Source organism: Electrona antarctica (genome assembly GCF_951216825.1).
Source record: "Electrona antarctica genome assembly, chromosome: 2".
Lineage (NCBI taxonomy): Eukaryota > Metazoa > Chordata > Actinopteri > Myctophiformes > Myctophidae > Electrona > Electrona antarctica.
In genome coordinates, this window is record NC_136807.1 from 42,282,333 (window position 1) to 42,306,440 (window position 24,108).

At 41.2% G+C, this 24,108-nt stretch overlaps 1 protein-coding gene across 2 annotated transcripts; it reads right to left on the reverse strand.

The window, feature by feature from the left end:
* Positions 1-530: 530 nt before the first annotated feature.
* On the reverse strand, positions 531-23,109 carry ahcyl1 (adenosylhomocysteinase-like 1). Of its 2 annotated transcripts, none has more exons than XM_079492616.1 (17): positions 22,598-23,109; positions 14,442-14,556; positions 14,147-14,290; positions 12,039-12,139; positions 11,322-11,424; positions 9,187-9,281; positions 8,317-8,423; positions 7,396-7,512; positions 7,238-7,301; positions 7,046-7,134; positions 6,519-6,589; positions 4,475-4,569; positions 4,011-4,109; positions 3,441-3,509; positions 3,043-3,121; positions 2,569-2,689; positions 531-1,586 (listed from the first exon to the last, which is right to left on the reverse strand). In XM_079492616.1, the coding sequence occupies exons 1-17, from the start codon at positions 22,814-22,816 to the stop codon at positions 1,580-1,582; spliced, it is 1,695 nt and encodes a 564-aa protein (XP_079348742.1). In that variant the 5' UTR covers positions 22,817-23,109; the 3' UTR covers positions 531-1,579. The 2 variants fall into 2 exon arrangements, with proteins under 2 accessions (XP_079348742.1, XP_079348743.1); XM_079492617.1 differs by lacking the exon at positions 22,598-23,109 and adding an exon at positions 19,211-19,320.
* Positions 23,110-24,108: the final 999 nt, after the last annotated feature.

Genomic DNA, 24,108 nt, shown 5'->3' on the forward strand with positions numbered 1-24,108 from the left:
GGATCTCAGATGAGTCCACTTGAACAGTTTCCCCTGTGTCAGATCCCTTGCGAGTTGTGTGGTTCTTCAAAAGTGTTGCCTGAACTGACTCTGACCCAGTGCTTATATAGTGAAATGCTTGTTGTCTGGAATGTTCATGATGAATCCCAGCTCCCCAGTCATCTCAGTCAGTGTTAATATTAGTAACTGAGGCAGCAGGGAGGCCCAGAGGAGCTAGTGAACATTCTAGACTGGCTCAAATCTCTTTGACACTCTGGAACATTCTGGAACGGCAGATGCACTTTCACACTGACTCAGCCAGCTGAGCAGTTGAATGACAGGGTTATGAGCAAGAGCAATGCACAGAATGTAGCAGTATGCATAGCATTGATGAATGAAGTATGCGACATGTCTAGTTAAAGTACACAATAGTTATTTTTACACTCTTATAATTAAATTAACACAGGAATGAATTTCCTGTGTAGCTGCTCCCTCTTTCATTTTTCTCTTCAACTGCAAACATGCACAGACATAAACACAGGTGTAGACTGTTTAAAATTCAGTTTTCGCTGTTAAACAGGGTTGACTTTATTGCTGATTTATGACATTTCTCCACATACTGTAATACATAGTAGACATACATTCTAAGCGCATTGGAAATATAAATGATTTAAGTGACAATGATAATCATATGGCAAAACATAAATATTGTCTATTATGTTAACATACTTCATAAGTGTTAACAGAAGCCAGTGGATTAACCACTTCTATGTGATATTTAAAAAAAGATAAAAGAAATATCCAGTAATGTGTCATGATATTTACTTACAATAAATGATTGTAAAGGCACATTCATACCATGACCTTTTACGGTATTTTCCAGTCAAAATTATATTTTCTATTCACTGTACTCTATTCAACTCTTCATTACGTATATCAGTTTAGAATTTCAGCCTGAAATTAGAATGTGAAGAACAACAGTGGAGGATGGCGGTACAACCATTTGAATTGATTTTTATATAATATATTCTGCCTCAATCAATATTGGATTAATCTGTGATGACTGGATGTTAACTTTAAGGGTCAGTATATGCAAAATACCAGTAATTAAGAGTCATCAATGCGCATTATTATGAAACATTAAAAACACAGTGTCAACACAGTTCATTATGGGTCATACGTAACCCTGCCTCATGGAATGTACTTATGATTTAATGCATTGATAGACCAAAACACACTATCTGCTCTTTCAATATTATGGCCATCATTTGGCACTGTGTGATATTAGGAGTAAATAGACAAATCAACAACAGTGTGCTCTAGCAACATAAGTAACAGCAACTAAGTTAATACATAGACATGAGCATGCAAGCAGGCAAGTGACAGACATGTTAATGTTATACTTCTTGGTCGCTTTTTACATATACTGTATATGTTTCTCATGATTATTAATATTCTGAAGTGCTAATAACATGAAGTTACATTCAGCTTAAGTAAAATAATTTTTCCATTCTGTCTGTTTAGCAATGTTTACAAAATAAAGCGATATCTCTGTCTGAGGTCCATTGTGTGTTCAGACTCACAGCATCAGACACTCCCGTTAATACCTGAGGAAAGAATATTATTCAATAAATACGATATGCAAAACATACAGTAGTCATTTTAAGGATAGCCAGATAAAAAAACAAAACTATTTCATAGAATGTCAGATTTATACTATCACTAGGGGTGGGCGATATGGTGATAAATATCGTTGAGGCGATACAATGTCTCCACGATAAGATATGCCTTTTCAGAGATATTGTATAAATTGTGATACAGTGAATGCACATTCTATGATTTGAGTTCTTCTGTAGAACGATGGTTTCGTTCCCCAAAAAGAATAAGTATTTTAGTCTAAATGGTCTGTTACCGAGTCCTTTTTCTTTTAGTTTTTGTTACCTTGTAGGTAATTTGAGTTCCCAGAAGTTTTCTCCCAGTTCCCGCATTACAAATGGGAGGGGCGAGGAAACTTCTGGGCCGGAGGCCTAATATCTGTGGACGGGAAATGACCACTCAGCGGACACACCTCCTTCCGGTCTGAAGCGAGCCTGCTGTGGAAACTGTTAAACCGCTCCGGAGAACAACAAGTTGCTACGACAGTAACGCCACGAGCGATGGAATTATGTATTTATATTAAAACGGCATTTATGTTGAATCCTGGTTGTGTAATGTTTTTTTTTCAGCACTGTCACTACATATGTTGGAATGGACGAGAAAACTAATCGCTGATGGCAAGTAACAACAACAACTACAAGTCACTACAGACGAGAGGCCGAACTTGAGATTCATACCGTTGTTAACTGGTAATATAATTTTTTTTAAAGCAAAACTGGTTGTAGGTGGTTAAGTAATTTGAAAAATAACCATAAAGAAACGCTTGAATAAATATCGTGATAATATTGTGTATTGTGATACTGCTTGAAAGAATATTGTGATATTATATTTTTCCATATCGCCCACCCCTAACTACCACTATTGCTACTCATACAAATAAAATTAATAGTAATAAATAAATAATGAATACAAATAAATCTGTAGCCTACATACCTGTAATAGTTTGGTTTGAAGGGACCGTTCTTGTTCAGGCCCATGTACTTGGCCTGCTCATCGGACAGCTCTGTGAGATGGGCGTCAAAGTTGGGTAGGTGCAGGCTGGCCACATACTCATCTGGAGAAAGAGACAGTACCATGTTACAGCGCTTCGCTAACATGGTGCTATTTATTATGCAACTTATTCATGTTCTGTGTTCACTGATGGACATTTGAGGCCACATCACAAGGTGGCAGCAATGAGCTGAAAACTGTCAAGTGTGCATAAGCAGTCTGGCTACAGAATATGGAACATCTAGACTGCTTTTTTCATTCCAGGGATATTTCACTTTCAAATGAAATAAACAAATATATATGAGAAATAAATGAAAAAGGCAAATGGAAAGATCACACCTCCCACGCATTAAATTAGAATGTCTTTATTGAGTGTGTTTAAAAAATGTTTATAAACAAAACTGTCCATCGTCTTACCCATCTTTTTTGGCAGGAGATACACATCTTGTTTATAACGTCCCTCTGGAGCATTGAACAGCTCAATCAGGGCCAGGGCCTGGAGAGAGATGGACAGAAAACCCAGCTCATGGGTCAGGGGAAAGGTTTTCATAAAACCTATTGGTACAGAGCAGGATTGCCATTTGATGGTAAAGTAGGCTACAGGGAGTGAGAGCCCATACATTTGACAGCAACTAACTAACATGATTCATTTTTAGGATTCGTTTTTTCACAACATTGTGTTCATTAACTACTGGAACCAGAAATCAACCACAAAATATTGGATACAAAGCTTATTAGTGTAACATATTACAGTATGTTGGACTATTGCCATACATAAAAGATGCCTATTCTACAGAGAAGAGAAAGACTCAAACCTGAGTTGTAGCAGTGATGGACAATACAAACGTAGGTACAGTGGAGCAGCTCAGATTCAGAAGCCTGCCCTGAGAAACAACACATAGTTGAAGTGAATAGTTGGATGAAAATTCAAATGGACACGAACAGTGGTTCTCAAAGTGTGGCCCAGGGAGACTCACAGTTCCAAATGGACCCTTTCATGTCATGTCTTTCATGTAACTCTGATCAGTTTACAAATGGCACAAATTGAGTGTACGTAAATATGAAACCAAATAGACCTGTAAAGACTCAGAGTTATGGGGTCATTGGAATTATAAAGGTTGAGGACCACAGGACTAGAAATCCACATGGAAACAGAGCTTGGACAGGCAAAAGCATGAAATAACAACAGTTATAAGTGATACTGTCAGACAGTCAGGAATAATCCAGCAACTAGGAGAGTGCACCACAGGGCAAACTGCAGGAGCTGGGTCCAGGGAAACAAAGCCTAGTGTTACATTAAGGCACTGCCGTGTGGGAAAGCACAGTTTATACTGTAACACATTCAAGCTTTTACCATTTTGCAAAAGACTGTCACATTTCAGTACCTCTGCTAGCAGGACAACTCTCTTGCCATCGGGCCAAATAATGTGGTCCACCTGGGAACGCACCCTCTCCCAGGTCAGCTCTGGGCTACGGAGACTTGCCTAAAGACATAGGACAGGACAGTCAAAGATCAGATTGATATACAATAAGGCAAAAACTGATGATTATTATAATAAACAATTTAACAATCAATTTGTTTTTGGATTATATGCCAAATGTATGCAATTAATTTGGATCATAAAATGATGGTAAAACTAAGTACTAAATACTTAGTTATCCGATCCCGAACAGATGTCTTGAAGTTACTTCATATGTTTACGTAGCAGTCAAATAAAAAATAATAAAAATAATAATAATTGTAAATATCACAATTATACATTACTATGTATTATTTGATTAGTACAGTTTTATTTGAGTAAGTGTGTCAATAATTATTTTAATGAAAATTTCATGCCTAATTACTCACAACATCAATCTCAGTATTAGAGTGTCCCATGTTGCAGACAATGCAGCCATTCTTCATTCTGTCAAGCTGCTCTCTGGTAACAACATTCTTATTACCTGAATTAACAGGGGTAAAAACAATAGCACAAATGTAGAGCGTAGAAACTAAGTGATTCTAAATTAAAGTCAAATGTTATGCTTCAGTGAAAACACGTCGTGTATCATCTTGCTTGAGAAAAAATTATGTAATGAATCATTTTCTGTAATTGAATTACCTTTTTTAGAAGAATTATATATTTAGTAGCCGATTCCCTTGACTGAACCCAATATTTTTTTTTACTAACGACTATGCATAAAATACATTTGAGTGACTATGTGTGTATGTCTGTGTGGGTGGATGTGCGTGTATGAGCACGGAAGTACCACGCCAATACCACTGGATGGCACTGTTGAGCAGCGTCTCTCTCTCTCTCTCACACACACACACACACACACACACACACACACACACACACACACACACACAGGCCAGGGAGGGGGGCGGTACAGTACCAGTACAGTACTAGCCTGGCTAATAAGCCAGCCCTTAAAACCAGGCTCCAGACTTCCCAAAACAAACTGGTCAGGCTCCTACTTGATCTAGCCCCCCGAACCCACCTCACCCCTGCCCACTTCGACAGGCTGGAATGGCTTAGGGTCGACGACAGAGTACAGCATCTTGCAATGGGTCTGGTCCACAAGATTCGATACACCACCAAGATACCCATGTACCTGTCTAGATACTTCCTTAATGTTAACGAAGTCCACACCCACAACACCAGAGGGAGTGCAACGAACCATGTACAACCCAGATTCGGCACAAACAAGGGACTAAATTCTTTTCGCTCCTATGCCACCAAAATGTGGAACGCCCTACCAACTGTCATTAAGACATGCGAATCCCTTGACTCCTTCAAAACCGCTCTCAAAGGGCACCTACGGATGGCTGCAATTCGAAACTGGCCCCCGTAAAATCTGAATCCCCCCCCCCCGCCCCCCCCTTTTTCCCCTCACTGTATATATTTCTTTTCCCTTTTTACCTCCTTTATGATGAATTCCTGTTCTGTCTATAGAAGTGTCTATTTGTACGTCTCTAAATGTTTTGATGATTTGAACATGGTGGACCCTATTGGAAACAAGTGTAATGCTTAATTGGGTCATCCACTCACAGTTAACAGCCTTTGTATTGAGTTTGTGCTTGAAATGTACTGTAATTCTGCAAACTGTTAATAAATTCTTCAATCAATCAATCAAACCGAATCAGCCGTTGGCAAAAAAAAATTGCCTGCCGGCGGATTACGGTCTAGAGAGGCTCAATTGTACGCCCATTTCCTACACCAGAGAACTGGTGTGGCCAATCGGGACACGGTATGCAATATGGGCGGGCTTTGGTACCGTGACGTTCAATGCTTGAGACCTTTGACTGACAGTAGCTCTGACCAATTGCGTCAAAGAGAAAATGTTTGAACCCGCCCCCCGGGAAACAAGATCCATACACAGCATCTCCAGACTCAAATACCACACGACAGTGTGATTTGAGTCTGGCTTATTAGCCAGGCTAGTACAGTACAGCACCACTCAGTTCAGACGGGTCTGATTTTTAAATATAGTATACTGCTTAAACTGATGCTATGTTCTTGGTTTACCTCCTAGACCTAGATTACTGAGGCGCTACACTGTGGGCCGATTCATACTCCTATTTTACCGCTGTAGTGCCGAAATGATTTCGGCTCGTCAGAAAATTTCAGTAACACCGAAGAGCCGACTTTAGGACGGTACCCGCCCCCCCGAACCTCAAATGACGTCACATTGTAGGCTCTACAGAGCCGAACCGACTTTTATTTGGCTCTAAAATAGGAGTATGAATCGGCCCTGTCTCTATGCATTTCATTTACTATAAGTCGCTCTTGGATAAAGAACTTCTGCTAAATTGTAAATTGTAAGTGATGGAGGCATCAATCCCTGCAGAATTGTGATCATCAAAGCTGAAGTGAATTGGTGTCACTACGTGAGGCCGGCTGGCTTACCAGTGCAGGTTATCACCACATCCATCGACCGAATGACCTCATTCAGCTTGACCACACGAAAGCCGTCCATGCTGTGTGGACAATTTAGTTATTTCATTTTCATATTTTCTCCTTACATGTAATAAGAACAACTGAGATTTAAAAGGAAATCTCAATATATAATTTAGAAGTGAACAATAACTGGAATAATGTTGGCCAGAGTATCCCAGAGCTCAATCCTTAGCTCCCTCATAGTTTCCCTCTACACCAAATCTCACCGCCTAACATAGCAGATCTGAATTTTCACTGAATTTTCACTCCAGAATAGGGACACTAGGGTTCCTGCGGTTAAAGGATACCAGCTGAAATACATACTTTAAACTATACCTTAAATTACAAATCAAGTCAAATGCATGAAAATAAACAGTATTCTACTGATTGGCAACCTTTCAGCATGGCCTAATCAATGTTCCTGGCTGCGGATAAGGATAATTGAGGTAGCACAATGATGCACTAAAGGATTAGCAGAGTAATGGGCAGTCACTCACCATGCCTGCAGGGCACAGATGGGGTCGATCTCTGTGATGCACACGATTCCGCCAAGGGCCTTCAGAGCAGTACAGCAACCTTTCCCCACCTGACCAGATGTACATTTAGCAGAAATGTCTGTCAGAAAACCAACGCTGACCAGATTAAAGTGTTAAGTGAGAACTTTGTTTTAATCAAAGAATGACTCTGACCTCTCCATAACCACACACCACAACTTGCTTGCCTCCAAACATTACATCAGTCGTCCGTTTTAAGCTGGCAATGGAGATGAAAGGCATTACGACACAGTCATGAAACAATACCTAACAGTGATTGACATTTCATGCGTTACATAATACACTCCACTCACCCATCTAGGATAGATTCACGGCAGCAGTAGAGGTTGTCAAATTTCTGTTTGGTGACTGAGTCATTTACATTCATTGCAGGAACGCACAGTTTGCCAGCCTTGGACAACTGGTACAATCTGAGAACACACGTGGGAGGGTGAGTATACAGTGTACACACACACACACACACACACACACACACACACACACACACACACACACACACACACACACACACACACACACGCTAAGGTGTCAGGCTTTGTAACCTTTCCAGGGTGTCTGGCTAATTGGTTCCATGGAGAGCTGACCTTGGACAGCTGCTGCAGCTCATCGTGTAGGTCTATCATCTTAGCCAGCAGGACTACAGTAATATCAGGCCTCTAACCTTTTCAAACCACAATGTCAAATTGAACTAATACCAATTTGACCCTGGGTCAACAATCGTTTTCTCACTTCCAGCTCAGTTGAGTTCGGTTCAGCTCGGTTGAGTTCAGTTCAGTTAATGTCTACCATCACTATAAAACTTTGAACATAATGGTCATCTTCATCTTCTCACACTAGAAGACTTGAAAATACATCTGAAAGACTGCTAAATACTTCCAAGTCTCACAAAGACAATTTACCAAAGACTATGAATATTGCAGGGTCACTTATTTCATTTTGGACATTCTAATCATGTTGTATCGAACCACATGGAATGTTAGGAAATTGCCCCATCATGTGACAGAGCAGAGGTACTACACATAAAATACTAGAGATTTGTTGTTCACCATTGTAAATGGTGCATTTATATAGCGCCTTTATCCATGGTGCTTTACATAGATTGTGCATCAATTCACCCATTCACACACACATTCATACACAAATGGTTTAAAAGTTGTTTTAAGACGGTCATAAGCTTTTCATACTACACCGGAACATGACATGTCCATTCTAACCTATGCACTCCAGTTACACTCTCCTCCACAATGCCCTGTGTCTTCTTGAATACACTGGGATACTTCTTGTACACCCAGTGGGTCAGGTCTCCCCCGTCATCCAGGACCTAACAAAAACAGTGGAACCAAATTCAAAGAAAACATCTGTAACAAAATTGAGCTTCATACTGAGATTCTTTCTTTTATGTGTTGTAAATAAAAGAAAATGGCAATGATTATTATCATTATCAATAATAATAATAATACCAGTAAGAGACGCCCTGACCTCGCCCTGACCACGAATCCGCCTGGGTGACGGCAGACTGCTGGGCGAGCGTTGGCGTTTTGGCATGGGGGGGTCAGATCAACATATGGAATGAATTCTGTACTGCCCATATATGGAGCGTGTCTTGAGTGTACAGGGTTTGATGTGGTCAGATTAACATATGGAATGTCAGACCAGGTCAGCTCCATATATGGAGATCTAAGGGTGGCAGAGGGGGGTGTCTTAAGTGTACAGGGTTTGATGAGGGCCGGGCCTTAATTTTGAAAGTTGTGTGTGTGTGTGCGTGCGTGCGTGTGTGTGTTTCGGTGTGAAACCCTGTTTGACAATGCACTTAAAACTTTTTTATTTCATACTCCATACTATAGGCCCCACCCATAAATTGTGGGTGGGGCCTATTTCTTACAAAATGTATACAAGACAAATTTACTTTTGTGTGGTTTGTATTCATCGTGTGGCTTTTCGTGATGTTTTGTAGTTGAGTTTCCATTTGTTTGGTGTTTTATAATCGCATAAAGGATGAGTCAAACACACACACACACACACACACACACACACACACACACACACAGGTGGGTGTTAAGTGTATAATGGTTTCACGCTGATACCATGTTGGCTTGCCAGCCCTCGGTGTTGACACAGCGGTCGATGCACCACCAGAAGTCATCCTCTGACTCACCCTTCCATGCAAACACAGGTATTCCTGTAAAAACAAAAACCCATGCAGAAACGTATACCAAAGCAAGCACACGTGTACTGTACTGTACTGTACACACAAATGTGCATAATAAAGAGAAAGTGAGAAAAGGCATAGCTGTGGGTTAAAGGTATAATCTGGTACAGATCCAGTAGGTTACTATGTTGACTGAGTATGGGCCTTTTCACACAGCAATTCTAAGACTTGGGCTGAGCTTAGTATAACCATGTTCCACATCATATTTGTTAATCCCTGGCTTTAGAGCAGTGGTTTCCAACCTGTGGTCCTTGAGGGGGTTCCAGGTGGTCCCCAGCTAAATGATGGAGAATTGGTAACCAAATGGACCCTTGTAGATCTTTAACTCTGTGAAATGAAACCAAATGGACCCTCACAGGTTCATTTGGTTTCATGTTATGCTCTCAAGAAGAGTTACATTGTCTATGTAGTCTACACAATAAGAGAATGTAGAATAATCGTTATTTTGATCGATATGGCCTGTTATCTCTCCTATGGTACCATATAAATATAATACAAGTTTTAGGTCTGAGAGGCTAAATCTCATCAAATGGTGGTCAGTGGCTCAAATGCTGAATACATAATGGAAAAAGGTTGAAAACCAATGCTTTAGACTAGAGTGCCTACAGTTTGAAGTCTTACACAGAACAAAACTTGTTTATATTCGATACTGTACAGGCAGTGTTGTAGTCTGTCTACCGTTAAACGCCATATACGTATTTTGGGGGGAAGCGTATACCATCTGGTGTCTGCTAATCATTTCATCCATTGATCACGTGTGAGCGTATAGCCTAATACGTGTGCATGTCGCACAGGGAATAATTATGGTATACCGTCTGAAAACACCAATATATAGCACTGTGCAAGGAAGCTTATGGAGGAAAAGTCGCCAACATCATTTTCTCTACCCTGCAATTCCAACCGGCAGATTCGTCTCACACTGTGGCAAACTGCTGCTGAAACTCTGGTGGAATACATTGGAATCAATGGAGCTGAGTGGACAAGCATATGAACAAACACCATTTCTATTGAGACCATTGTAAAATAATCTCTTCTGCAAAATAAAAGAAGACATATAACATATTATTAACCTGCTGTGTTGCTTTTTCATGTGTACACTGTGTAATTTTATAGAGATATCTAAAGAGCACAAAGTACATTTCTAAATGTGCCAAGTATCGGAAACTGTCCACTGTTTCCTATCTGGCAAAGAAATCTTGCGATACCTCAGAGACAGAAACGATACCTGCCGCTGTGTAGATACCTCAATAATAGCAAGTAATTAAAAAATCACACCCGTGTGAACTGAGTGGTGCAAGGTCTTATATAGCCTGATCAGCTGTGGTCTGACGTAATGTCAGTGACCATAGTAACCATGCTCATTTTTTTTGGTCCCACGTACAGGTACACACGTACAGGTACATAGACACATAGATACAGACAAAGCTGGTTGTTGGAGTGGTTTGCACCACTCAAAAATAACCTGTGATACGTCTTCTTTTATATTCCTGAACCGCAATCGTTCATAATTAGTATTTGTTCAAGAGCTGGTCCAGCCGGCTCCATTCACTGCCATGTATTTCATTGAACTTCCGGTGCGTGATTTACCACTGATGAGCGTTATGGCGCAGCCCTGGCGTCATGTGACCTCATGTCCCTTCCTTCTCATCCGTTCTGTGTACAGTACAGGTTTTTTTATTAGACAACAAACGCCCCATTTATTCTAACTTCAGTTCACAGTAGTGATCCTCACTCAAGTGTTTTGGGGGGATAAGCTCACAAATTCAGGGATAATCCTGTTCTAGAGTGTGATACTGATTAGTCTTAAGGGTGGGGATATTCCACTATGTTGTAAGTGTGAAAGGAGCTGATGGAGCTGTAAGCCTTCAATCACATAAAAATCCTCAGTATTAATTTATGCATTTATAACCAAATGGACTCTTTCGCTTCCATTGGGTTACAGGTTTCCATTTGGTTATATTTGTTTTGTACACTCTCAGAGTTAAATTAAAAGCGAACTGTGAGTCTTACCACTCTCGGCCAACGCAGCCGCCACCTCATTCTGAGTGGAGTAGATGTTACAGGCTGTCCAGCGACATTGGGCCCCAAGGGCCACCAGAGTCTCAATCAAAACCTGACACACAGAGAGAGAGAGAGAGAGAGAGAGAGAGGTTGAATTAAATGTATTAACCCATTCTGAACGGGAACCCCTTTTGGTGTTTTAAGCATTGTTATGCTTTAGTTATTGAAAAATAGCAGATCTACAAGCTCATAGTGCGGCACCAAGTGCAGCGCTACGAGCTTGTAGATCTGCTATTTTTGAAAAATCATGAAAATGTGGCGCAAATCTTTGAATATATTCTTTCAGAGCGAGCGTTTTAACTCAAATCTTTGCTTCTGGTCTGGTCTCTGGAACAACATATTTTCAGATGGGGGTCGGCAGCCAATTACATATATTTTTGGGGGTCCTTGACATGAAAATGTTTGAGAACGACTGACATAGAAAAGGGACAGAAATCACACTGCTATAGTGGAGTGACAGCCAGGTATCTGAGTAAATGACATAGTGGAGTGACAGCCAGGTATCTGAGTAAATGACATAGTGGAGTGACAGCCAGGTATCTGAGTAAATGACATAGTGGAGTGACAGCCAGGTATCTGAGTAAATGACATAGTGGAGTGACAGCCAGGTATCTGAGTAAATGACATAGTGGAGTGACAGCCAGGTATCTGAGTAAATGGACGTACCGCCGTCTGAGCGGTGATATGGGTGCAGCCTACTATCTTGGCCCCTGCCAGAGGTTTCTCCCCCTGAGCTCTCTTCCTCAGGGATATCAGGGCTGACATATCTATGTGTGGAGAAACAGAGGGATTACAGAATTAGTAGAAACTGACACAAAATAAGCCAAGTAAGGATAGTTCTTTTTTTTATTGCTTTAAAAAAATACTTTTTAAAAGTCACAGCTGCAACTAAGCAGAATAATGTGCTTGTGCGTATAGGTGTGCAGTTAATTCATTCATTTGTTCAAGTTTTATTTATTCTCGAAGAGTAATTAAACTCATTTTCAGTGTCGTCGAGTAATACAATATCGTATAGAAAAACATCACAATACATCGGAAGATCAGGAAAATAAAAACAAAAGGTATACATGTGAATTACATAGGTTTACAAATAAAAAGCTAAGAGAAATTTCAAAACGATCTAAAAACAGTTACATATTGTGGGGGTCTGTATGCTCACCAAGGTTTTAAAACGACTCAAGGATACTAATGTGGTCAATTTTAATGTTGTTTGCAGGTCATTCCATGTATTAGGGCCACAGAAGCTAAATGCTTTTAGCTTCTGTGGCCCTAATACATGGATCTACCAAGTTCAGAGTTAACTTTTGGTACCTTGAATTTGGGGAAATGACTTGACCGGGTGTGGTAGGGTTCAGAGTCCCATTTCAGAAAAGATGAGATGTATTTAGGACAATCTCCAAGCATGGCTTTATACAAGAACAGGTGCCAATGCAGTTCTTGTCTCTCTGTCAGGGAGGACCATCCATCCTTGTTATATAAGATACAATGGTGAGTACCATAGCTATCACCCGTAATAAATCGAATCGATGAGTGATGAGTCTAGGGATTTAAGAGTGGATGCAGCTGCATGTCTATAGATTGTCTCCATAATCCAAGACAGACAGGAACACTGCCTCAACTACCCTCGTTCTGCTAATGACAGGAAAGCTGGCTTTATTTCTATGTTTTGCTGATGTTCAACATCAATCTGAGACCAATAAGGGCATCCTGGAGGACATTAAAAGAAAGTTTTCTATTGCGACTTGTATAGAGTCTGCTGTACAATAAATGACTGTCATCTGCATAGAGATGGCAGCTAAAGTTATTTAAAGAGGAGGTGATATTTATATAGATACTAAAAAGGATTGGGCCCAGTATTGGTCCTTGTGAGACACCTTTTGAAATGGTTAAACTGGGTATTTGCCGTTTTCACACATAGACGTCTTTCAGACAGGTAGCTTTGGAACCAACTACAGACATTTGTGTCAAAACCAATACTGTGTAATCTCTGCAACAGAAGGGAATGATGGACAGTATCAAAAGCTTTTGATAAATCTACAAATTATTTGATTAAAAAAAAAGCAGATTGGCTGAACAATGGCAGCAGGCTGGAGGAGCACTTAGGCGTACAGTACTTTAACACCCACCTGGGCACGAGAGAGAGATTTCAAACAATGACGTGTGTACCAAACAAAAATAAATTCTAAGATGGAAATAGAAGGAGAGAGAGTTGAATGAAATGGGGAGAAAAACGTAGCTTATAGGTGAATAGAGAGAGGAAGATGCCCTGATCATGTTTCCCAATGGAGAGTACTGACAAAGCCCTAGCCTGGGGTCATGAACTGTTCTCTTGGGAGCCAAGAGAAGGACTTTAATATCAAACAATGCTAGAGCAGCAGAAACGGACACCACGTGATACGTATCTGGGAACAAAGTGGCCACAGGGAGCTCAAAGCCCTCTCTGTCTTGTTCACAGTGGTACAGAGTGTCTAATTGCTTTTTGGCCCTCACAGCATCTCATAGTACACTACAGTATGCACTGTTAAGCACGGTCCATACTCCTTCCGACCCTCCAAACATTTCTTGTACGAGTATGTATTGGCCTTAAGTCGGCACAACTTTGATCCTCTTACGGCCTATCGGCATAACTAAATACATTCTTTGCCACTCTTTCACGCCAGTAATCGTGTGATGTGACAATATAGCTGTCTCTGATTCTGAGATGCAATGTTCCTGACCAGCTCTTGGTTTCATGTGCCTGTGAGGAGACAACCGTTTCATATATATATATATACCTTGCTCTGCGATCTCGATCTCGCGTCGGCCGAACTCGGCCTGTTTGACGTTCTTAACACAGAAGTCGGTACTGCCCTGGGTGTTGAGCTGAGCTTTGTCCCGTGGAGAGGTCTCATCATCAGAGCTGTCTGAGTAAGAGGCAGCTGGGAAATGCGGGAGACCACACAAAAAGCCACCATTATGGAGCGCACACACAAAGGATACAATTATGAAACTAATACCTTATAATCATTGTGTCAATCAAATTGTGTGTGTGTGTGTGTGTGTGTGTGTGTGCGTGCGCGCGTGCTGTACCTGAGCTGTAACTGTCTGTCGAGGACTGCGAGATGGACCGTGACAGAGAGCGCCTGCCAACCTTGGTGGGGTACTTGCTGAACTCCTGTTTATCCTCTGAGTTCGCAAACTGGATCTGAGAAGCACACCACCAGACACAATGGAAAACAACAGGGATATATATAGGCTACTGTATAAATCATTAAACAAATGGTAGACAATAGACATGAATCACTTGAAGCCAGGCAGCGCATGCCAGGACTCGCGTCTGTACTTTATATGCTTGTTTATCATCAAAACAGAAACCTGAAAGGGAGAAAATAAATGGTAAGCTATAAACGTTAGATAATATTCGTCTGTGCCAGGCCAGACGAAAAATATGTCACCTCAAAGCTCTGGGTACTAGACATCATCTGAGCCTTCTACATTAACACGGAGCCGATAAATCACAGGTGGGTCAGGGGAGAAGGGAGGTGGGGCCTATCTATTTTTAGAAACTTCCTCCCAAGACTGTGATTTATGCTTCATTCAAATGCACAGGCCTCAGCTGCTGGCATGGCTCACCTCCATATCAACCAGGCCCTTCAAAGGGCCCAGGATGAAAGTCCTGGGTGCACAGGGTGGATGAAATACTGCTGGCTGCTTGGTTGGGAAGGCAGGCTAGGCCTGGATGTTTGTAGGCATACTAAAAGTAAATTCATACTACAATTGCACTTTTGCATGACGAAAGTGTCTATGTGCATTGTTCAGTTGAATATGAATATAAAAAAATAAGAATATGAATATAGGCCTATATATGCATACATGCATACTGTACACACACACACACACACACACACACACACACACACACACACACACACACACACACACACACACACACACACACACACACAAAGAGTGGAATCTATTTTCTTGCAGTACCTGCATGGTTGATAATGTTAAACTCCAGAGTGCACTATATTGTTCCCACTTGAACAGCATCGTCTTAACTGTTTTCATACCTGATGCTGCTACATTTTGCTTTATTTTCCCTGTTCTATAATTTTCAATATATCTTGGGCCCATCGCTGTCATTAAGTTTAACACAAACAGGTGGCACAGACAGACACACACACACACACACACACACACACACACACACACACACACACACACACACACACACACACACACACACACACACACACACCTTTGCTGACTTTGCTACTATTGAATGTCATGAATTCTCTGTCTCTAGTGCCCTGTTCTTAGATCTTGTATTGAATGTTGTTTGTTGTGTGTATTTTTTTTATTTTTTTTATACTATTATCTGGCTGCAAACCAATTTCACGCAAGGGACAATAAAGCTAACCTTGAACCTTGAACACACACACACGCAGATCCAACACACCAAAGGTCCGACATGCAGAAACAACGGTCAGACATGCGGTGGAACATGCGCTGCTCCCGTGCTTGCGGTTATGGTTATGGTTATGGTTAGGGTTTGAGGTATGTCGTCGGTCTAATGACAGTCAGACCAATAGTATGTCGGAACTGCTCTGTCTTCTGGTCTGTGGAATGTAACATACAGTAAGAGCACTGTTTACCTCTAATGTACTGTTTTCACTGTTGCTACTCTTAAAAATATAAAATAAGTGTGAGCCCATTCATATTCATATAGCTATGTAGGTATTTGGCATATAAATTGAGGTATGGCGTTTTTTTATCGCACAGCCCCAGAAAAATAAATAGGTGTTGAACTGAACGGTAATTAAACTTTTACCTATCCTTTTATAATGGACGATTAGGGCAAGTGGGCATGACCTTTTTAAAGAAGTCCTGTACTTGCGACAGGCTAGTGCCTCTGAGACCTTAGTGTCGGAGTGCAACGGTGCTAATTATAAAACTATCAAGACTAGTAGCTGGTGTGAAATTGGCTTTCTTTAGCACTCTGTGGGCTACAATTAGCCTCAAGATCCAAGAAATCCACTGACTGCCCAATGCACACGCTGAGCTAAGAACAGTCTGGCAGCCCTAGCAGCCAGACAACACTTAGATGTCACCATTAGAGAGATTAAGGAGAGTCTGACAGATGTCCCATTAGGTCTTTTAAACTGGGTCATCAGGGGCAGTGGGGAGTTGCAGAGTACGGTTGATTTATCAGTTGCGTGCTAGTGCCTCGCACCAGAAATGGCAGATCTACAAGCTCACAACGCATCAAAATGCGATGCATTGTGGGTTTGTAGATCAGCTATTGTCATTGTGAGACAATGCACAGCAAATTATGAATCAGGCTATACACTGGTGGACCAACTTAATGCAGTTTGATTGATATAACCCCTTTTAGCCAATAGATTAGCACATAAAGACTTTGACATTAACATACATACTAGACCAGTGGTTTTCAACCTTTTTCATATCAAGGTACATTATTTATTCTGCATTTGAGCCACGGACCACCATTTGATGAGATTTTGCCTCTCCGACCCAAAACGTGGAATATTTTGTTGTTGGATAAGATTTTGTCCATAATTCCATGCTGTATTGCTGTGGTACCATTAGGAGAGATAACAGGCAAACACTGGACAAAATAACAATTCTTCTACATTATATAATTGTATTGACTTTTTGTAAATTACCATAAGTAATGCAGATGTTTAACAATAATTAAACTCTTGAGGGACCCGTACGGGTACATTTGGTTTCATTTGACACTCAAGAGTTAAAGATCTATAAGGATCCAATCCATTACCAACTCTCCATCATTTAGCTGGGGACCACCTGGAATCCCTTCAAGGACCACAGGTGGTCCCCGGACCGCTGGTTGAAAACCACTGCTATAGACAAGTGACACATTCATTCTTGAGATCTGCAAGAATGGGCCTGTGAGAAGGTTGTTTCAGGACACTGAAACAGGTTCACTGAAACAATGTCCGCAGGTAAGCACCAGGTCAAGGCCTCATGACGTGTGCTTCAGTTAAAGACGACCGGGCTATGGCGACAGATCAATTGGGACTTACTCGGATGAATTGAATATGAAGGACCCCAATGGAAACAGGCCATAGTGCTTTCTTAGGCTATACATCCTCTTAGCAGACCTTGTATTGAACTGTACTTTCCTGTGCTTTTTCTGCAAACTGTAAAATAAAGTATTCAATCAGTCAATCACTCACAAGTTAACTTACAACACATTTGACTTGGTTGGCGACGGCACCATGGAGTAGAAGAAGAAATGAACGATACATTTACCTCCCTAAAAGATAATGCTAGTGATGGAGATATATGTGATGGTGGAGTTTACAAAACAAAAGTCCTTACTTGTCCATCTCTTTTTGCCCATCCAAGAAAACAGGTGTAGTACAGTATGTCCATTTCCAATATTCCTTCCCATAAAGCCTTTTAAGTGGCTTGTTGTGATATTTTATATGTCCATAGAATGTGTTTGGAGTAAAAACGAACACGTCTGCTTGCTGCGTTGACACAACACACAACTGATAATTCCGGGAGAACATGAACGCCTGACTAAAAACAGTTGGATAACATTGTGATCGTGTGAGTGTGAACGTGTGAGCTGAGCTCCACAGTATGATGTTAATGCAGACATAATGCTAATATAATGACAAAACACAACACTTCTACACATTCTACTAGAATGCAATATTCAATAGTCATATACAGGTAAATAGTATATGTTTATGCAGGCTGACTTCAAAGTGGCAACAATGATAAAATACTAACTATACTAAATTGTTAGTAGGCCTATGCAATACTCAATAATCATAATTGTACCTGTAAATTTCAGTTTAGTTTGTTTATGCAGTGGGGGAAAATACTACACTTGGTAAATATGCCGTAAAACACATACTAATGATGTAACATATTAGGGTTAAGTACCGATTCTCACATAAGATTGAGAGTGTTGTTGTGAAAATGGCATGCCTGGTCTAGCTCTCGTAACTGCTACACAATTATGAAAATGAAGACACTACTCATTCTGAATTTAAGGCGTTCACAATGGAAACTACAAGGTGTCTTGTAGTCTTGTCTTGGACAAATTGCCTTGAAAATACAGATACATAACATCTCACGATTGATTTAGTGGTCTACGTTTCACATGAAATAAGAAATTAAGTTTTCAAACATAATCCAATGATGATGTACAATGATGCTACCAACTGTCATTCATTCTACTCTCACAACACTTCTTTCCAAGGGCATTGCAAACTGGGCCTGAACAGTCTGCAGTGTGTGTCACTACTGCTTAATGAAACAATACAAACCCAGATGAGCAGCTGGATTCTAGCTCACCTTTTTGCAGAGCAGCGCATTTTTTTGGTTCTTTTTTGCATCGGTTTTAACTCCAGAGGATTAAGACTACGTTCTGGCTAGTGCATTGCATTTCAGTGTTTTCCAGGCCAGTACAGAGATGGCATAAGCGACTCATTCTCCTGTGGTCAGAACATTTAGGAAAATAGTGTTGCGCAGACAGTCAATGGCTTGCTCCAGAGTTCTGTCCTATTAATAACTGTGGTCTTTTGAAGAGATGATATTGCAACTAATTGACTGCCCTCCGATAATATATAATGGTCATTAAAGCCATACTGAATAGTTTGCAGTGGTGAGTAATTCACGATTAAGAGCTCAGCTCAGCCCAAATACAGACATCATTGAAAACTTGCGGCATACGAGAACCGACACTTGACACATACGTGTGTGTGTTTGTGTTTGTGTGTGTCAGTCAGTGGTACCCAAGTTGCAGATTGAAGTTACGGTATGAGCCCCCTGGTGATGAGATAGTCGTGACTCACCCGCTCCCGCCCATTCCCGTGTCTGTGTGCCATGGTTGCCGGTCAGACCCTGGTCTTTCAGGTTAGTTTCTGTCTCCCTGTGGCTGTGTCCTCTGTGTGATGGTGCTAGGTGTCCCTGATGTTATTATCCCACAGCCCTCCCAGGCAGAGGTGGGGGGAGGTTCCCAACTATTATCATCATTTCTAATGGCCAACCTGGAGAGAGAGAGAGAGAGAGGGAAGGCCGAGATAGTAGGGGCGTCCGCCCTCTCTCTCTCTCTCTCTCTCTCTCTCTCTCTCTACCCTTGACAACTAGCTGCTAAAATCAGTGGGTTATAGTCTATGGCCAAGCTGTTAATGTTCTGAGAGCATATCATATAAACACACACACACACACACACACACACACACACACACACACACACACACACACACACACACACACACACACACACACTAACAGCAGCTTAGAGTACTAGTACTACTACTACTACTACGAGAGTCACTAGTTTGGCCATACTAATAAGAGGGGATAGACATGGGAATTATACTCTCTGTTTCCAGTAGCCTTCTGTAGCATCTACAGGTCACCTACCCAGTAGCATGTTAAATCTAAGTACACTTTCTGTCTTAGAAACAATTTTTAGCCATGTTGTGAATTGCCGGTATAATGACAAAATGCAGGTTGGGCACTTACCCAATATATTAGAGTGACGTCTGATTGAAAAGACATTTTAAAAGGACAGTCAGACCCTGACTAAAGACAACTAACAGCTGTTAACCAAGAATTTGTCCCCAGTCAAGTTAGAGATGGAACACTCTTTTGAAATTTGGCTTTAAGTATGAATCGTCTTAAGTTATACAGTATAGTATAAACAGAACAGAACATCTAACAACACTTACAATGACAAATCCACACTGCAAAATGACCACGCCTTCATTGGCCTCTCACAGACTGAGACAGGCGTCTGTACTGCGTACAGTACAGACAGGCGTCCACGTACTGTACTGTTGCCATGTGATTTAGATCAACACTGACGTGACGGATTATACAGTGTTATGAAAAAACATACATGTTGCTGGTAATCTTTTCCGTTTAAACTGTGACCTTTATTTGATAGGACATTATGGTGGAAATCAGGATGGACGCCCACAGAATTACAAATGACCATGCATTTTATAATCTGTTTGTTTTTCCCAAGTGTATTGTTGTAGGAAAGCTTTGACATTACAGACAGCCACAGTACAAAGAATTTGAATGTCAAGGTAGAAATTGCACACAGACAGAAATTCTCCGGTTAAGCAGCGATCCAAAACACAGTCTTTCTAAATGTCAATGGCACACAGGGAAAATGATTTAGACTAGACCAGTCCATATGGATGTGTAATATTTCTCATCTTAAAGCGACTTTTCTCCTGTTGTTAACATAGCTTGGGAAGTGGTGGTCAAACACTGAGCATGAAACATTTGGTGTCCAGAAATAACAGAGGGAACCCATTTTCCAAATAGTTTCAGAGACTAGTTTGACCTTGTGCACAATGTTTTAAGTGGTAAATGTGTTTGAGTCTGTTTCTGTGCTGCTTCTTTCTGGAGAATTAGGGAGGAGATGGGCTATTTGCTCATATGTCATCCTTTGTCACTCAAATAGTGCAAATATTTACCATGATACCAAACATCTGCTTGATCTCAACATAAACAAGGAGCGTGGGAACAGAGTGTCATTCTGACGCACGGCCATTCCGACTTCGTGACTTCTGCGTGCGGTTAGGGTTAAGGACAGTATTGAGTGTGTCGGAATGGCAGTGCGTCGGAAATTCGGAAAAGCGGGCTTCGGAATGTGAAACCAAGGAGCGCAGATCCCATCCAATCGTAGCCCATCGTTATGGAATCTGAAACATCTGACAAATATGTATGTCTTGATCACATTACTACATAGATTTATGTGAGGTTTGGACAAGACCTGTAGGAGTAGTAGCAAAAAGTCTGTTTCGCAAAAATCGGCCAGACTCACAGGAGTGAAAACATAATCCCTCACCATTAAGTAAGAATAATCGTTATGGGTTATGTAAAATTGCTTACAGAGATCTGATGTGAAAGATTATGCATGAATACATTTACAGTGAGTGCCTCCATCTCCCAGAGGGTGTATTGTGTAACTGTTGGATGTATTAGTACTAGGGTTGTTTGTTCCACTCATCCACACTTCCACACTAATGCGTGGACTGGACACACACACGCACGCACGCACACATGCTGACGCACGCACGCACGCACGCACGCACGCACGCACACACGCACGCACGCACACACGCACACACACAAAGAGTGGAATCTATTTTCTTGCAGTACATGCATGTTTGATAATGTTAAACTCCAGAGTGCACTATATTGTTCCCACTTGAACAGCATCGTCTTAACTGTTTTCATACCTGATGCTGCTACATTTTGCTTTATTTTCCCTGTTCTATCATTTTCAATATCTCTTGGGCCCATCGCTGTCATTTGTTTAACACAAACAGGTGGCACAGCTTGACCAGAGGCAGTCACAGGGCTCTCACATTTATTCATAACATTCAGAGCAGCCTTGTTTCATAAGAACTGTCCACATTCCTGCCATCCAATATGTTTTACTTCAGACTCCCTGGGGCTGGTCCTACTCCCCATATTATTGCCCTTTCAGGCAGGGGGTCACAATAATAAGCCCTGGCCCCTGCTGCACAGGACCATTTTTACTTTACATTGTGATTGAAATTGGGTTGAAATAATAATGAAGTTGTTATTATAAGCATTTACTAGTATTAAGTCTGCAGATGTTTATTAGTCAGACGGTCATGGGATCTCCTCTCCACATCCCTTTTTTGAGGAAGGAGGAACAATAAAGGAACTTTAGAATGACACAAACCCTATACAAAATACTTTTTGATCAAAGTACTTATTAAAGTGTAGATTGCTATGTTTTATGTAGCCTACTGTAGCCTACAAGCTACAATTTCTGATCAAGAGCAGATAAAGTAGTTAATTTGACGAATGCCATCAAAATACTGGACACACACTTTGTAAATCAATAGCTTCGCTTTTTCCATATCTTTATAGTTTTCCGACATCCTGTACGGGATAGAGTGGTTCTGGCTCTTTTGGGACTGCGGCTGCGGTATTCCATCTATTCTAGCGCATACGTGAATACTGTTAATGACCACAGTGGGTGCACTGTGCCCAGTGCCCACTTAAAGGTACACTGGCTACAGTAGTGTGTTTTATAATTTACAGTACTGCAGTGGAAGTGCTAATGCGCATCTACACGAATTTATCACCTTCGCACTTCCGTCCGTTATACAACACACACACACACACACGTCACACACAGTACACCGTACACAGTCAATGGTGATGAAGACAGAGCATCATACCTTCTTGACAGACTTGAGCGTGGGGACCGCGGTGAACGCTGCGGAAGGCAGCTCCCCCACGTTCATGTTCATATCGCTGTTCTTGCTGCTCACAGTCATGCTCACAGTCTTGCTCACAGTCATAGCTGAGTATTTCTCTGCAACGTTCTCAGTCTCTTTGACATATTTCGTAGCTTGTTTAACCTCCGACTTGCCGTCAACTGCCGAGTCAGTCATCATGGCATGCAGGTGATATTTGACCAGTGATAATGGTTGGTTGTCCTCTTTACAGTGTGCAGCCTGGACCACTAGTCTAGTGTCGTCTTCTTCCTCTTCTTCCTTCCTCCTCGTGTTGCTCTGCTTCTTGTGTCCCGATAGAACGCAAGCAGTTTACAAGATATGCTCTAGTCTAGACCCTTACTTACACACTGCAATTAAACTGAATGAGCGGATCTACACTTTGACGCCATTACTTTAGAATAAGCATGAATAGAAACACATCCTACTCGTCCCGCTCAGCTGCCTGCCATCCATTCCACAGACAGACAGTAGCATCTAGAGAGGCGGGCGGTGTGTTGAGGCTGCCTGTCACGGTGTCACCTGAACAAGTGGGCAGTGTGTGTGTGGGCGGCGTTTGTCCAATGGGTCACCAGAGATTTCGACCCAGGACTATTCGACCAACCGCAAATTCGAGTCCGTTCGACCCGTTTTTACCGGGTCGAATTATCTTTACTTTACTTTACTTTATTTGTTTATTTAGACAGGACAGAGCATATTAATGAACGTCACATGAACGTAAATACACCGGGATTAGCAAAGATGCTAATTTTCATCCGCAGTCCTCACACAAAACATAAAAACAGAAAACAGACACTTAATTGGAGGCGGAGGTGGGGCACTGTTTTAGTTTATTTGATCAACTCACAGTACAAGCACACATTCTCCATATTCAAGATTTAAGATGGGGAACATATACAGTTGGAGGGGGGTACAGCATTGTGTAAACAGAGCTATGTTACATTGTGTCGTTCTATATGGGAGAATAAAATGAGTGCAAGAATAATTGTCAGACAACACAGAGCTGCTGCTAATGTGTAGACTGAACGTCACTTTATGACTGAATGACAAAATATAGTGTATTCAAATCACAGCATACAATCAATAAAGGCATTACCATTATAGCTATAACTTTTCTTATATATCATACTTTTATACTTCATGTGATTATTCACAAAACCCCACTAGCAAAAAACGTCATACTCTGCTATGGGGATGAGGATGGTGGCTGCTAGCCTTAGGAATGTGATCGTTGATGGCCTGTGTCTCTGTGTCTCTGTGGGTGGCTCCCTTTAGCCTCCATTAGCCTCCATTAGCTTTGTAATTGTTTGGTAAATAAAAACACCAACACAATAATTGTTTGGTAAATCAATGTACATATTATTATTATTATGTCTCTGTCTCTCTCTCTCTCTCTCTATGTCTCTCTCTGTCTCTCTCTCTCGCGGTCCGGGTCGAAAAGTCAGGTCCAAGCG

Excerpts from the sequence above, each read along its gene's own strand:
- ahcyl1 (XM_079492616.1), bottom strand. The coding sequence starts at position 22,816 with ATGATGACTGACTCGGCAGTTGACGGCAAGTCGGAGGTTAAACAAGCT. Across the intron at positions 7,302-7,395 it reads CGTGAATCTATCCTAGATGG|CTTAAAACGGACGACTGATG; the intron begins GTGAGTGGAGTG and ends CTCCATTGCCAG. Across the intron at positions 3,510-4,010 it reads GAGTTGTCCTGCTAGCAGAG|GGCAGGCTTCTGAATCTGAG; the intron begins GTACTGAAATGT and ends GTTGTTTCTCAG.